The sequence below is a fragment of the Corvus hawaiiensis genome, chromosome 2 (genome assembly GCF_020740725.1).
Source record: "Corvus hawaiiensis isolate bCorHaw1 chromosome 2, bCorHaw1.pri.cur, whole genome shotgun sequence".
Taxonomy (NCBI): Eukaryota; Metazoa; Chordata; class Aves; order Passeriformes; family Corvidae; genus Corvus; species Corvus hawaiiensis.
In genome coordinates this window covers 30928576-30945615 of record NC_063214.1, presented here as the reverse complement: position 1 = coordinate 30945615, position 17040 = coordinate 30928576, and the positions used below count along the sequence as shown (strand labels likewise).

The window sequence follows — 17040 nt, the reverse complement described above, 5'->3', positions numbered from 1 at the left end:
GCTATTGGAATTTTGGGAAGTGTAGGCCATAACCAAAATGCTCTTTTTAGCCCTTTCTGCCATCTAGTGCTCATCCCTGTTCGTGCAGTTAGACTCGGGAGACCTCAGGGCTCAATTCTGTACCCTAAACTGAGCCCACACACCACAGCCAGCAGCTTAGGGAAGGGACCGGGGTTTCAGAAGAAGTGAGCAACTCTTACTGAGTCCAGGGGTAGAAGGCATTTTCCAAAATTGAGGTTGGAAGGATTCGTGTTTTCAAACTCACTCTTTTTTCCCCCCCCCAACCATCTGTGCCATAGTCTTAATCAAATATTGTCATTTGCAAGCCTTACAGTTATAGTTTGATTGGTTCTTATGTGGTGTAATTAAAATTTGAGCGCACTCCAAGGGGGATATAACAGATCAACAAAAGGGTTAAAGTAACTTCTCTGAACAGTCTGCTTCTTGGGGTTCTGGACTTCCACTTTGCTCTCCTAAGTCAAAACGTCTCTTCCTTGTCAACAACAAGTGGAGGTGGCAAAACAAAGTTTTTATGCAGTAATGTCACCTGTAAGTTTTATTTGCCTGCCCTGGCAAAACAACAACCAAGCAAAAACAGTAACAAGAGAATTGTGGTGTTTTCCCCAATGCATTCGAACACAGTCCTTTTGTCTCTGCTTACACTGAACTGCAGGCCCACCTACCTTTCCACAGAGGTCTAGAATACCTTCGTGCTTAATGAGGGAGGGTACTGACATCTTCCTGACAGATGCTTGCTCTTGCATGGGGAATCTGGGAAGAGGGAAATAAATTCTGCAATGTAACCCTAGCCCCTCCCACCAGGCTGTCCAGGGGTGCTTTTTCTCTCACCAGGCTGTGACAAATCTCTCTTCTAATCACTCTCTTCAACTTTTCCAGCATGAATCAAAAAGAACCAGGCATGCCTTGCAAAACCAGGAGCACTTATGTCTGCCTTAGGAAGAGTGGGACAAGAGTAATGAAGTTCTGCTATGCTCTCTGCTGAAGTCTTTACTGTTTTTCTTTCATTCTTGTGCTAGGTGCCCTCTCTTCAAAACGGGAAATAACCTAGTAGGTGGCCTGTAGGCACCAAGCTATATCCAGTTCATCCATTTGTCTCTATGTGTGTCCAAGAACCCAGGCCTGAATGTCTTTCTCACCCAGTCATCTACCAGCACACACACTTCAGATATTCACCCGCTCTGGCGATCCTATTACCACAGCTGGGGGCTCCTCCTCCATTCCTAACTCCTCCCTTTCTCCTTGTTTCATTTGCTGTGTCAGGCCCACCAGTACCGCCAGGACTGGCGCAATGCTCCGCGTAGGTGTGAGGCAGATTAATATGGCAAAGCACAACACTGACTATGGTGTGAAAGGGTTAGCCATGTGGGATAGTATGGCAGCAACACTTGGTTAAGCATACAACTACTAGCGACATAATCAGTCAGGGATACATCTCATTGTGCTCTCGAAACATTCTCCGGGAGGGATTTACAAGCTGTTCTCCCCCTCCACCAAAGCAGGCAGGCTGGAGGTAAAGCTACTGCAGCTGGAGGGAACTGGTAGGAACCTAAGTAGCTTGGTCTAGTGCAATGGAGTCTGTGGAGAGTATTGTCCAATATTTCCTGTTGGGCAGAAAGGAGAGACTGGGACATCACTAAATATAAATAGCAGGGCGCTCTGTCACATTAAATACTTTACATGCTCACACCCTTGGCTGTACACAGCATGCAGGATGTTGGGGGCTTTTTTATTTTCCCCATGACTGTGCTTTCCTGAAGTGAAACCGTGTACCTTGCTTTTGTAGAGCTGAGAGTCCTGATGCACATGGTTACAGATCACATATACTGGATAAAGAGGGAATATTATACATAGTGGGAAAGAGGAATATTATACATAAATGTAAAAGCAGGGTATAGTGGAATTGCCTAGTGCCTCCCATAGTCAGCTGAGTTGCAGTCTGGCAGGAAAAGCTTATGGAGGCAAGGCAGCATGCAGACTTCTGCTTAAGCCCCACCAGAGGGGATCTTCACTTGTCCTTCTGAGATGTCCTGGTTTCAATAAAGCAAATGCAAATTCAATCCAAGGCTCCCCAGACACAGTCCTTCCTCTGGAGGCACATATGTTACCCTGCTGGCGCTAACGTTTAGGTGTGGTGGGGCTGTGTCACAGCGGTGTGTCTTTGTTGCCTTTCCCATTCAGAAGCAAGAGGTGAGCAAGTTCCTCTTAGGGGCTGGTGTACTTTTCACAATTTTCTTTCGTTAGGAATGTACTGTGTTCTCTGTGACAGAGCCACCTCCAGTGCCTATAAAATTTCGGGAGTTAGCCGATGGCAGGGAAGGCTCTGCCTCAGGGCTTGGTACTTCTTCTTTGTTGTCTCCCACCACCGACTCCTGTGAGCTGGTCTCTGGGCTGGAAGCTGCCTGGAAGCCAGGCTCAGCCCCGAGGGGCTCGTTGATCTGCAGGGGAAGCAGGGCCCGGTGCCGCATCAGGCTGTCGTCACTGTTCTGGGCCTCCAGCGAGTTCCTGTGCTTGGCGTTCCTGTTGGCCATGGCGTTCTTCTGCGGCTCCTCAAAGCTCAGCGACAGGGTCACCGTGCCACTCCCAAAGCTGACTTTTTGCTTGCAGCCACGCTGCTGCTGGCGCTGCCGCTCTGCGCAGGCTGGTAGAGGAAAAGGGTCCTCGTGGTTGCTCTTGCTGCTGATGGAGGAGGAAGGGGTGGAGCCGGTGGAGCCCCCCAGGCTGTTGGAGCGCTTGCGGGACACGTTGCTCCGTCTCAGCGTGGCCCTGGCAGCCACTTTGAAAGCGTGGGCAGCTGTGCTGCAGCGCACCTCCTCGATTGTGTTGCGGGAGGGCTTGAAGAGGATGATGTAGACTTTGTTGAAGAAGATGCAGGCCAGAAGCCCAAAGCTGGCAGCCAGTATTGCAATCACCTCCACAGCAGACACAAACTTGCCGTACGTGCTGGCATAAGCCGGGATGAAAGAGATCCACACGATGAAGAATATCAACATGCTGAAGGTGATGAACTTGGCCTCGTTAAAATTCTCAGGCAGCTTTCGAGACTTGAAGGCAAAGAAGAAACAGATGGCTGCCAGTAGGCAGGTGTAGCCAATGAGGAAGCCGAGGGCCATCAGGGAGCCTTCATGGCAGGTGATGAAGATGATCTCATCCTCCAGTTCATGGTTTCTGTAACTGGATGGTGGGGCCGTATAGAGCCAAATCACACAGATGACAATCTGCACAAATGTGCACAAGAAGACCAAGAGGAACTGAAGGTTGAGGCCCCACCACTTTCGGTGGAGACTCGTGGGGATTTTTGCCTCGAAGACGAGCAGGACACGGTTGGTTTTCACCAGGATGCAGGAGATGCAGAGGACAAAGCTGATGCCAAAAGCTGGTTGCCGCAGACGGCAAGTCCAGTTCTGGGGCTCGCCAATGAAGAACAATGAGCTGGAGAAGCAGCATAGCAAGGAAAAGAGGAGGAGGTAGGATAGCTCCCGGTTTGTGGCCTTGACGATGGGTGTGTTGCGAAATTTGGTGAAGACTCCCAGAACAAAAGAAGTCAGGAAAATTCCAAGCACAGCAAAGAGAGTCAGAGCAATCCCAAAGGGCTCAGTCCAGGCCAAAAATTCTATCTGCTTGGGGATGCAGGACGTGTGGTTCTCATTGGACCAGTAGTCCTCAGGGCACTTGTCACAGGCACTTGCATCTGAAAAAGAAGTGATAACGAGAGGGAAGGTTTGTCAGAATGAGAGGCTGAAATATGGGATGACATATATGGCAGCTGTGCACCAGCCTTGATCTTAAACACAAGGCGTGTTCCACTCCTGTGTCTGCAGATCCCCCGAGTCATATATTGATGTCTGAGTTTCTTACACTGAAACACCCAACCTCCCATGGGCTACAGAGTAAAGCACAAAGTGTACTTGGTTCCAGCTTAAAAGAAGTCCTGCCCCTGCACTCATGTTTTTTGTAATCCATTTCTTGGCAAAACGTTGCAAACTTCGATTGTTATCAGCTCTTATGTAGGCTCTGTTTTTCCCTCTTCCTTGTTCCTTCACTTTTATCTTCTACTTCTGTCTGTCTTCATACCTCTCACACTTTTATCATCATTTGAGTATCCTGCCTTTTTCTATTCTAGAGAAAATTAAAAACGTTCTTGCCTCCTTAAATGCTTTTGAGAGCCTATTTCATATTCCATGGAGGCAAGTCTTAGTGTTTTAATTGCTCTTCCCTGAAGGCAGGCAATGCCCTTGATTCCCAGCACATTCTCATTTCATGTTGGAATGCCAGGGGAAGATGTGTGTTAATGATATCACTCTCCCTACACCCAGCAAATGTCCCATTAACACTTGCAAAGGGCAAATTGGTGCCTCCATCTCCTTCCTCTACATGAAAGAAGTTGTGCCTGCTGAGATGGCATGGTCATGCCAATGGCTGGCATGATCAAAAAGCGAAGACCTGCTGCTTCTGCTCTTCTTCTTTAATTCAAATGGGTTTCGTGGTCCAGCAGGGAGGGTCATGACTCCTTTGATGGCAGTAGAAAGGGGCTAAGAGCAGAGAGTTGGAGGTCTCAAATTACCTCTGCTTTTGGGATCCCAGCAGGATGGCAAGGGGATGTGGTGAGTTCACAAACCCCTTTGACAGCAAGCACCCTCTGAGCTTTGCACCTGAGCACAGACAGAGACTCTGACCATAGCTTCCAGAGCAGAGGTGGATGCTAATGGGAAAGTCAGGAATGCCCAGCTAACAAGGGCAAATGTTTTCAAGCTCTCTTGGTCTTGAGGTGTGGTTGGAACATCCATGACCTGATATGGTACTGCTTTCCTAAGGACTTTTTGCCTCACCTAAGCTGTTCATTTGAAAACCTGGCACTAGATGCAAAAGCTCAGTCAGAAGCTGTCATCACCAGGTCATTTCATTTACATCCATTCAGACAATAATTCTTATTTTTCTTGTGCCTTTTACCTGAAAGCTCACTGCAAACTGCAAGCTGCAGACAAAGCAAAGCTAATTTTGTGTAGCAGGGAATCCAGCTGCCTCTACCAGTGACAGCTATTTAGCACTGCATCCTAAAGATACGCTTTCACTGCTGCCCTGTGGTGGCTTAGAGACCGTGCTGCCACCAGGTCTCCCTCCTCCTGCAAGGCTGCTCATTCTTGCCCCCTCTTTTGTGTTGGTAACACTAGAGGGCGTGCAGCTTATCATTCTAGTTGGAAACTCAGCCTCCCAAGAGCTTGTTTTCGGGAACTCCAATGACCTGATCCAACTCGCTCTATGGTTGCACAAGTACCAGTACTGCTCCCAGACAAAGGGTAGGAGGAAACAGCTGGGAAAGGACAGATTGTTTCCTTTGGTAGCATCCCCGTCTCAGCTGGATGAAACTGGTTGTAAAACTGCTCTCTATGTCTATAAAACTGGCAAGCTCAGGAAATAAAGACCATTCCTGTCAGCTGAAATTGCAGCAGGAAACTGTAGAGGCAGAAGACAGTCATCACCTCAGCCCCATAAATTTCACCTCCACACAAGAGCTAGCTCCCAAAATTATGTGACAAACACCAGAAGACCCCTTTTACACATGACCAGAATTGCTTCTATTCAATCTGAAAATGCTGCTTTCAAGCATCCTGTAGTACTATATGGTCATGCTAAAAAAATATCATTCCTGTCTGATAGGACACAAATTAGATTCTCCCAAAGAACACTTGTACAGTTTTGCAAGCAGTTTACCGAATTGTTCATCTCGGTGAAGGTCTGCAGTGTTTGCTGGGACCAGTGCACTGGAGAGGGTGTAAGGAGGTCCCAAGTGCCCTACAGCGTGGGGACGACTGATATCCTGATAGAATTCACTTGCCTTTGTTACCCTGGGAGTGCCCAACACTGAGAGAGCATTAGTGGTGTTGGAAATTCAAAATTTTTCAACCATTTCTAAAACTGAGGTTACCTTTTCCAATCTACTGCTGGACCTGAGTGGCTTGATCCAAGCTACCAACAAAAGAAACAAAAAGCATGTCTGTGGGTGCTTGGTAGGATCCACAGATTCTGATCTTTTGCAGTGCCAGTGATCAACAGGACCTGTAGTTGTTGAGTCCATAAAGGGCAGTATTCCTCTCTGCATATGAAATCTGGGATGTAATGGATTTTATTTCTTTGTAAAGCATGAAATAAAACCCCGGCAACATGAGGAAAAGATGGAGGCAGACGTAACTACAGAATTTAGGATGGGGAATATCTCCCTCCTCCAGGTTTTTGGAGGAAGAAAAGCTACTGCTACTGTGCAATAGAGTTTGCTTGTGGCTGCCTGAGAGGCTTTCTATATGCAAGTTGTTTTTCAAGTTCTCTGCCTTAATTTTCCAAATGCAGAGCAGAAGGGACAATCAGGCTTAGCAGTAGACAGGACCTGAGGACCACAGCACTCATCTCCTGTAAGCTTTTCAGAAGTCCCTCAGACTTTCTGTGAAGCCTCTTGGCAAGGCAGGCGCCAGCCCAGCACTGCAGGGAAGCGATTTCAGCACGACTGCCGGCGATGCCCGGCGGGCACCGCCCTCGCTCAAGGCCCAGAGCAGCTCTATGGGTGTTACCTGTCTCGTCGCTGTACTCCCCATCGGGACAGTCCACGCACTCGAAGCAGCAGGTGGGCTCCCCCTCAATGATGCCCTTCCTCGTGCCTGGCAGGCAGTCCCGGCTGCAGTTGGAAAAAGGCACCTGCAAGAAAAGAGCCCAAGCAGATTAATGGTGCCAGTGCCTTTCTATGGCAAGACCTTGGGCTTCTTCCAAGGGTGTTATTGCTTGGTTGGCGTGCTGGATGAAGAGCCTCAAATGCTTACCTCTTCTCCCTGCCAGAACAGACATTTTGCACAAGAGTTCTTCCCTAACCCACTACAGTGGGATTTCTTTGAAGGAGCACATCAAGGGATGGTAAAGAATATCAGCAGACCTTTGTAATCTGTGCTGTGTAGGCATTGCAAACCGGGATGTGACCATGATATACATAATCCAAAAACAGTCATTAGATGGTTAAAAGAAAAGACAATCAATCTCTATTGACAGGAATTTGAGTCAGCCTTGGAGATGATGGGCTCTGACTTCTGATCCCCAATCCTGTATATTGCGTATTTGTCTGCTAATAATTTATGGAAATTAAAATGGTTTTCTGAAACTCACTTCTTCTTTAGGAACACTGAGCATGTAAAGATGCAAATCAGTAGCGCTATACAGATCCAAGGGTTTCCAGACCTCTGCTGCTGTAAATTATGTCAACTGCTGGCTGTGTATTTATGCTGTGCCTGAGCCCACGTGAGCATTGTCGTGTCTTGGCACCAAGTGGTTGCATGGGCACACTCACTGCATGCCTGAAGTGCACTGACACAAGGACTTCAGCATGATAAATGGAAGCCTGGGCCTTTGTCACACCGAGTCATGACCTGAGGTTGAGCTCACCTTTCCCCAACTAAATTAAGGAAAGACAGATGACACAGAACATGGCTTTCTCAGCTCAGGAGGGTTAAACCTACACTTTCCTCTGCTAGCACTGTACCATGACCCATACATACTTAAGGGCTGTTCTGTTTGGAAGCCTCCATTCACCTTTTTGGATGTTTGATGCTACTTTACCCAAGTGCTGCCAACCAGGAACCTCCTGTGCTGATGCACTTACACAATGAGTCCTAGGCATGGTTTGGAGGTTGCCTGTATGCAGGCACTGACCTCAGCCCTAGGGGAAGCAAGCCCTCAGTAATGGCAACTCCTATGCAAAGATGACCACTCTGTGGCTCAGGTGAACGTTGGCTCTGTTGCCTTTCACTCTGAAATGTAGCTGCAGCAGAGTTTGGGAATGCTGTTCCTAAGTTGTTCATCAGGATTACATGATTGATTGGATGGACACATACCCAGGGCAGATCCCTGCAGCTCCCCACTTGAAGCCCTCTTTGCTGTTAGTGCCTATTGCTATTAACACAGTGTTCCTGTTCCTCGGGACAGTCTTTGAGCAGAGAGTGCATCCATCAAGAGGACTTCATCAGTCTAGGTTGTCTTTCCCTAGGCTGCCAACAGTGATTTTGAACAGGGCTGAATCAAAGGCCTGGCTCAAGTCACACACTGCTTCCCCATTATCTACTAAGCTGATTGAGCTTCTAAGGAGGAAAATTAAATTGGTTTGGCATGATTTTATCTTGACAAATATATGTTGGTCTGTTCTTATCAGTTTATTATCATCTAAGTGTTTATAAACTGTTCAATTTTTTTATCAAGTCTTTTAGGTTACTGAAATTCAACTCAATTGTGTGTAATTCCCTTGGCTCTCCTGTAACTGCTTTAAAAACAGGTATTACGATTACTCTCTAATCCTTTGAGACATCATGCATCCTCCACATTTCTCAAAGATGAATTGCTAGTACTTTTGTGATTGCTTTGGCTGAATCCTTAAGTATTCTGTGGGGAGTTTTATCAAGTTCTGCCAAAATGAACCTATCTATCTTACCTACTCCTTAACTCATTCTTTTGCAAATCTGCCCAATGCTTGAAATTCCTATGTTAAAATTACCTACATTTAAACTTTTGTTGGGGATGACAAGAGGCACAGTGAGTGAAGTATTGACTACTCTTTTTGAACAGGTCCTTTTATCTGAAAGAAATTAGAAGTCTATAAACTGGAAAACAAATGCTGCAGACATAGGGATTGCAAACCCCTCCACTGCGCAAATTTTACATGCCCTGGCATTACACTCAGCAACATCCTGTCACATCTTCAACAGTTTAGGACAGAGAATGAAGTTAAATATTGCACTGCTAGAAATATTTAGACCAAGAGAACACAATTATTCAGTTTAAGTAAAAAACAGTAAATCCTAACTGTTGGAAAAGTAAGTAAGTTTCATTTGCAACAACCAGAAGGAGGGATTAGAATATCATGGTTTTTAAAGTTCCACTTATAGTTTGTGCTTAGAGTCTCCAGCTGGGCTTAGAAAAGCTCTGAGCTCAGTATTTCTGTGGTAGTATGCTCTGTTCAATTCATGCCTCCTTCAGAGTGCTCTGCACTTGAACCAGAAGTGAAGCTAGAGTAAAGGCAAGGCTGAACTGATGCTGTAGCTGTTTTGGGCAAGTGTAGCTAAGGCAGAAGCATTACCTGATCTGCCAGCCAATGTGAGTAATCACCTGGAAGTGAATTGCCTTGCTCATTAATCAGGTGCTGGTTTAACACATCTAAACATCGCGGCAGGGCCTGGCAGTGACATTTCTGAGTGAATACTCTACTCCCTGTGTCAATTCGCAGACCACAAACCATATGCCCACTCAGTATTCCCTCTGTGAGTCAGAGCTATGGCTGCAGTTCATCTGGCTCTTGTCTGGAGATGTCTGCACCATGTTTCCAGCCTGTGGGTCAGACACAGCCTGGCTCCTAGTGACAATAATTATGCTGAAAAGATTTAACATATTCAGGACAGTGGAGAAGGACTTAGGCCTGACTGAAGTCAATTAATACATCATGAGATCACTGCTTATGAGACTGCAGAAGCACCCTCAAGGAGAATAAAAAGAAAGGTAGCAGGTGTTGGCATCTTCCACTATTTGAGCACCATGTCCAAGTTAACCCAGGCAGATTGACAGGGGTTGTTCTGTTGGTTTGCAAGGCAAGGGTGTGAGGAAGGCTCTGAGACTGGATGGGTGAAGCCAGCAGAAAGAGTTGCAAATATAACAGAGCAAGAAGAGACACTTCTTGATACAGAGATAATGGGAGTGAAAGAGATGGTTCTTTTCAGCAATGAAACTACTGAGCTCAGGAAAACTTGATTTAGTCAACAAGCAGACTTGGGTAATGAATTTCTCATCCCTGTTGAAATAGTGCTATAAAATTCTACTCTATCTGTTTGGGCAAGGAGAAAAAGACTTCATTTAAAACATTAACACCCAGGGTCATCAAACGTACAGGAGGGGAGGAGATGTTGTCTGTTATTTCAGTGTATAAGAAGGGTATGAAAGACTGTGGTAGAGACTGTGTATACAGTAAGGTGAATGGATCTTTTAATGAGACATGAAGGCATAATATGAGGAGTCTGCAGGGCTAGTTCAAATTTCAGCTTGTGGAAACCTGGAAAACATTGTTGTGAGGATTTAAGCACTTACCTCCTTAGACAGTCCACCCCATAGGATCTTGTTTTCATTGATAAAAAGCCTCTCCCCTTTCTTGGCATAAACGTTGTAGTGCCCAACCTCTTCAAAGACGACTGAGCCATCCTCCGGAGAGAGATGCCAATTGATTATTGAGTAATTTCCTACCAGGTCCCCAAACTCATCAAAATCCACTTGCTCCCCCATATTATTGGTGAAATTTAAGTGTCGCAGATGCTTGAGAACCTAGAGAGAGACAGAGAGACACTATGAATGCCTGTGTGTTACAACCCTACCGCAGCACACATCTGCTATGGGGAGAGAACTAGGAAGAATCTCTTTACTACAGACCTTAACCTCTCCAAATGTTTTACTCACAGCAGTAGGAAGCTTTCTATCACATGAACACACACAGCCTGTACAAACTTTGTAGACTACACATGGTATCATGGCCCTCAGAGTGGTTGGCAGCCCATCTGTAACACTTACTGATGCTCTCCCATCATCCACTTAGCATTCCTCTTTGGTCCTCTGAGTCACCTCTGCAAGCCCAGAGCTCTTTCTTAGGGCAAGAGAAGTGGCAGCAGCCTCTGATGTGTTTCAGTCACCCATGCATCGCTCCCACCCTGCTCTCAAAACCACCGCATAAATGCTCTCAGTTGGTATCTCTAGTCTCTGAATGATCAATCACTCAGAAACAGGAGTGCTTGAGAAACAACTCGGACTTGACTCTGGATTGAAAAGACCCAAGCCCAATGCACTTCAGTAAGAAAACCCCAACAAATCAAGATCATTTGCCTTATGGCAGACCTGGAGAATTCTTACCACTTTTTTGGCTTCTGTCTCCTGGTTGCACAGTTGAAAGTAACTACGTTCTGCCTGTTTTCAGGAGTCCTTCCCTGTAATTTTCACCTCATGCCTTAAAGTGTCGTATACAATCACAAAATCATTAAGGCTGAAAAATATCTCCAAGATCATCAAGTCCAACCATTAACCCAGCACTGCTGTATTCACCACTAAACCATGTCCCCAGGTGCCATCTCCACACATTTTTGAACACTTCCAGGAACGATGATTGTCCCACTTTCCTTGACAGCCTATTCCAATGCCTGATCACCATTTCAGTGAAGAAATTTTTCTTAATATTCAATCTAAGCCTTCTCTGGCACAACTTAAGGCCATTTCCTGTCATCACGTCACTTGTTACCTGTGAGAAAAGACCAACCCCCTTCTTGCCACAACCTCCTTTTAGGGAGTTATAGAGAGTGATAAGGTCCCCCTAAGCCTCCTTTTCAACAGCTAAACAGGCCCCCCTTCCCTCAGCCACTCCTCATCAGACTTGTTTTCCAGACCCTTCACTAACTCTGTTGCCCTTCTCTGGATGTGCTCCAGCACCTCAATGTCCATCTTGTAGTGAAGGGCCCACAACTGGACACAGCACTCAAGGTGTGGCCTCAGCAGTGCCAAGTACAGGGGACAATCACTGCCCTGGCCCTGCTGGACACACTATTGCTGATACAGGCCCGGTGCCATTGGCCTTTTTGGTCACCTGGGCACAGTTGGCTCGTGTTCAGCTGGCTCTCAATCAGTATGCTGCATGTCCCTAATCCCAGGGACAACTGCAGTTGTAAAGTTCATGATCTAGATAGCCTGCCAAGCAGACCTAAGAAACTGCAGCATGAAAGCAAGCCTGTACTGGCAACTGTGATACAATTCATCCACACTGTATTGCTGTTCAAAAGTTACTTACTGGTTTATGCACTTACCAGATTTCTCCCCATGCTCACCTATGGAAAGATGAGGTGACTGTGAGGGCACCTGGCTGTCAGCTGCCCCTAGACCACTGCAACATAGTTGCTGCTCTGGTTCTACTACCTGTGACAGCTTGTAAGCCCAGTAACCCCCCCACCTGCGAGTGCCCAAACATACAACTCTGGATGGCAAAATGTAATGGAAACCAAACTAAATCAATTTGTCTGGGCAGGCAGAGCCCTCTTCACCCCACAGACAGAACAGACAATATTGTTTTGATGAATCCTTTTTACCTGGAAACACAGGGACAGGGGAACAGAATCACTTCATTAATTCCTGTCAGTTTTGCTAAATTGTCTCATTTTTTGCTGTTTCCTTTTGGGATCCTCCTATCTCAAGCTAAAATCCCCAGAGCCACAGATACCCTCCTCTCACTGCCTATATCACTGCCAGCCTGAGAGAGTCCGGAAAAATCTTTGTAGTACTACACAGGATGTGGCCAACAATACCTTTTCAGCTTGTGTGATGCTGATGGAAGGATATAAAAATATTTCCACAGTATTTAGTCTTTGAATAATGGGTGAGACAGAGAAGGCAGGATTTTTTTCTGTCTTTCTCATCCATGCTGCCCCTCCTCTGCAGACCAGCTCACCCATAAGGTGTGCAGCTGGAATGATCTCACTGAAGAGCCAGGACCTGTCCTTGGAAGATCTCACCCTGTGGTGGACACAGCAAAAGAAGGTGCTCTGTGCTGGCACTTTGCTGTGGAGAGCTGGGACATTGCCTGCTGTGGGTAAGGAAATACCCACACTGCTCCCCTCTCATTCCCCTCATTACCTCAGGGTACCGTACCCAGGAAGATGCTACTTGCCCAGCTCCATCAGGGGACAGTGAGAACAGAACAGAAGCAGCTCTGAGGTCAGAACGGGTGACAGGGTCTGCAGATGCACAGTGATGTGTTGTAGTGCCTCACCTCCCTTTGGCCTCATCTGCATGGGGGCTGCAGTCTTGGCCTGGTTGTTACCAGAAACTTTGTCCATCAGCAGTGCAGGTGCTCAGCAGGGCAGCTCACATTCCTCTGCAGGCTCTGGCACCTACCACAGGGTGACAGCTGCAGCTTTGATGTCCAGATCAGGTTTGTCCTTACACTGAGCCTAATGCTGTGTTTCTCCTCACTCCAACTCAGCATGGCACTCTCTCTGAGCAGTACTGCATCCTTCTGAATGACACCAGGATGTCCTGACTGGGTATCACTGCTGGGTTGACTGTTACCTGTTTAGACAGGAGACCTTGCCCTTGTTTTGACTGCAGTTGCTGCACACACTAGGAGACAATCTTGCAAGAGAAATATTGAGGATTCTTCAGTTCAAGTCCTGCCTCTCCTGGTCAGCTGCAGCAGCAGGAGGCTCACTGGTCTTAGAGTCAACAAGATGAATGGTGAAGAACTTCTGGATTCCCTGAATGCAATTTTTTGTTTGTTTAATTTCATAACATTCACCTCAATTAGTCTGCCTTCCCTCCTGACACTAGGTTGCTTCAAAAGCAGTACATACTCCTGGCTTTTAGTGGGGTTTTGTAGGATTAGTTTGACAGGATCTTTCCCTTGGTCACACACACTCTACACCTGAGGATTCAGGTTATAAATAATTTCATGTATGACCTGATATGTCTATCTGACTGTTAATTCATATAAAAGCACTGATTTGCAATTAATGTTGTCTTTCCCCAGGCACAGCATAGCAGCTTCAGATCTGCAGCTGTAGCTAGGGAGCAGAAGAATATGTATCAGTTCATGCAGGAAAGGCATGTGACTTGATTAAAATCCCAAATGGAGAGGCAGCAGGAACAACAGAAGTAACAAAGCCTGTTTTTTTCTTTACAGGAAACACTGAAGTTTAGCTTCAAATCTAAATCCTGAGGGGCAGCTTGTAAAATGAACAACTACCAGAACATGTTCCTTTTTTAGAGAGCAAGAAGATCCCAGGATCATATCTCTGTATCTCACAAGTTCTGCTCTTTACAGGGTGAAAATGCAGACAAGGAATATATATGCACTAAATGTTGAAAGAGGAAGTTGTAGGCTCTGAATAACTACAGCACTATTTTATAGTCACCAGACTATCAATGATTAGCTAAAGGCTTTTCAGTTAAAAATGTGTCACTATGTTTTGTAACTAAAGATAGAAACATAAATAACCCGGACTCAATCTACAAACACCTAAAAGACTCTGCTGCAGCCAGGCCAAGAGTATGTGTCAGGGGTACATGTACCATACCCTGGAACCAAGAATTTATGGAAGAAGTGTTGACCTTGTGGCTTGGATATACCATCAGCTGCTGGTGGAGCAGCTGCTCCTGCAGGGAGAGCATTGTGCAAGCTGCTGTCTTCAGATATTTCTTTCTGTAATTTTTCCTTCTTTTCTTTTCTCTCTGTCACAGACTTCAGGTTGAATTGCAATGCCTTTTAATTAAAACACCTCTTATCTGAAAGGACTTGCAAGCTGCCCTCTAGTTCACCCTCCCATAATTCCTGGTAAGGCCATTCCCAGCCATGCAGCACCCCATGCTTTATTCAGGCTAGATATTCTGGGACATGTTGTTTCCACTCTTATAGGAGGATCATAAAGCCATAACATAAATACAGTTGTATTAGAGCAGGTGGCAGCTCACCTGCCCAGGACCTGTTTCTGACTGTGGCCAACAGCAAATACCTACACAGGAGCATACAGTGATGTGATACTACCCCTGAACACTCTCATACATTTTGCAGCTCCGTGACTTCCTGAGCCAGAGGCTTTGTACCTGATAACCTTTGGGTGGATTTTTCTTCCATGATGTTGCACATTTGTGTTCTGCACCTGTGCAAACTTTTCACAGCCACAACCCCCTACAGCACAGAGACCAACGTTTTATGAGACAAGCACCTCTTCATCTCTTTTGGAACAGAGCAGCTACTAATCTCTTTTGATGATCTTCATGCTTATATTGGCAAAGAACTGTCATTTGCCAGTCATCTCTTCCATGCCTCTCACGATTCTACAAACGTTTGTCAGATCTCTCTTCAGACACCTCTTTTTCAGGTTGATGAGCCCTATCTGATGTTGCTACGTTTTGTACAGAAGATGTTCCACTAATCCTTCTCTAAACATTCCCAGTCTTCTTCATCATGCACATGATACTGAAGTGAGATGCACCAAAGGGTTGAGAAAGTGGCCCCAGGACACTCTGTTTACCTCTCTGTCCCTTTTCCAGTGTGACTATTCTTAGAAGTGTGTTTGCTTTTTTTGACTACTATTCAGACAGACCTGAGGATCCACCCATAGACTTGATCAACTTCATTTCAGATAAGTCAGGTCTCGTAATTTATTTTTATACTCTGCTGAGTATCTTTCAACCAACATACACGTAAGTTCTGAATTTGGTGACCGACTACCAGAGGATGTCTTTAAGAAGCCTGAGCAAACCCTATGAATAGAAGTTCCCTTATCCATACACATCCCAAAGTCTTCCAAGCACTTCAGGAAGTTTGTGAGGTAAGGTTTCTCTTTAGAGAAATCATGGTCACTCTTCCTCTGGTTTTTTACTCCATTTTTTCTTCCTGATTTTTTTTTTTTTTACCCCAGTTTCTAATAATGGGCTCAATCAGGCTCTGCTAGTTCCTCGGATCTCCCCCACAACCCTTTTAGAAAACTGATGTCACTTCTGTCACATTTCTTGTCCTCAGGGCCTAACACTCTTCACGTCTGAGGAGGTGGACACCACAGCCAGCTGTTCAGCTACTTCTTCTGTGAGCTCTGGCAGATCCCTTGGGTGAATATTGTTCACTTGCCCTGAAGTATCAAGGTTCATTTTGCTCGTGTACCATAGTTTCTTCTATAGTCAGTTCAATTAGACAGATCCTCTAAAGTTCCCCATAAATAAATAAACCTTCTTAAGTTTGTCCATGAGGAGCACACTTTTCTTCTGTCATGGCCTTAGCTTGTCTTTTGCAGTGATAATCTACAGCTCAACAGACAGTCCTACTCCTGAAATGTTTAAAAAAGGATTTATGAGCTTTTGCCCCATTTACAAGCTGTTGCTCATTCGGTTTTTTGATCTGCCTTATTTTATTTTTACATTTAACCTGCCAGAGTTTATGAATCTTCCAATTTTACTCACTGGACATAACTCATTTATTTGAAGGATGCTGTCCTCACTTTTAACAAACACCACCTAATACCTTTGTTTTGTCTTGCCAGCTTCCTTTCTCCACCTTTTCTTGATCTGCAGTATACACTTACTTTCTGTCACTAGTATTGAGGCTGGTGGCAGGCAAAAACATCCATTTAAAATTTTGAACGCTGTCGGATAGCAGAGAACTGTGTGTGTGTATGCATGCCTAAAGCTGAACTTTGAGCTGTCCTCTGAAGCACATGCCATGGACTAGTTGGACATTTTGATAGCAGCTGGACTAAACAATAGTGGTGTGTCCTAAATACGCCAATTAGTAACAAGATAGGAGACAGATCCCCCAGTTTGGAGGCTGATTGCAACCAAAACCTAGCGCTCAGAGCTAGAAAAAAGAAAGCAAAGATCATGTCTGCATGAAAAACACTGGAAGTAGGGAAAGATCTTGGAGATGAAGGAGATGTGTGGAGACAAATGTTGGGGGATGCTCAGTAACCTAGGCCAGTAATGCTCAAGGAAAGGCAACTGAGAGGAGCTGCACAGCATAAATGGACAACTTCCACCTTGGCCAACCTCCATCATATCCCTGCCAGGAAGGGAAGGTAAGACTTGATGATGTAGAGCTGTGGGGAGAGCAAGAGTGTGTGAGATACCAAAAGTTGTTAAAAGCTGCAGTCTTTTTAATTCTTAAATACATGTAAATAAACATCAGTATCTAGGTGTGCTATGAGCTGTCCCATCTGTGCCAGGTCCTTAACTAGTCTCCATATACTGTCAAGGGTTAATATCCTTGGCTTCCTTCTGCAGCTACTTTCTGATGTGTTTCCTCCCTAGGTCAAATGGTCCTGCTATGGAAGAGAACCTGGGCACCTTATAGGTGTCTGTCACCATAAAGGACAAAAAATTTCCCCTCCTAACACACAGTTGCAAGCAATCCTGTCTTAACAATTAATATACATTTTCCCACTTAAGTTTTAATTTCTGTCTACCTATCCCTCTGCAGGCCTGTAAAAC

General features: G+C 45.6%; 1 protein-coding gene across 1 annotated transcript in view; it reads right to left on the bottom strand.

Annotated features, from left to right (window-relative positions):
- Positions 1-1367: 1367 nt before the first annotated feature.
- CASR (calcium sensing receptor) overlaps positions 1368-17040 on the bottom strand; it is a 41632-nt gene continuing 25959 nt past the window's right edge. Inside the window, exons 4-6 of the mRNA XM_048295681.1 lie at positions 10123-10353; positions 6582-6705; positions 1368-3709 (exon numbers count right to left, since the gene is read on the bottom strand). Coding sequence (XP_048151638.1) covers positions 2259-3709; positions 6582-6705; positions 10123-10353 — 1806 coding nt within the window. The 3' untranslated portion in view covers positions 1368-2258. The remainder of the gene's footprint in view (positions 3710-6581; positions 6706-10122; positions 10354-17040) is intronic.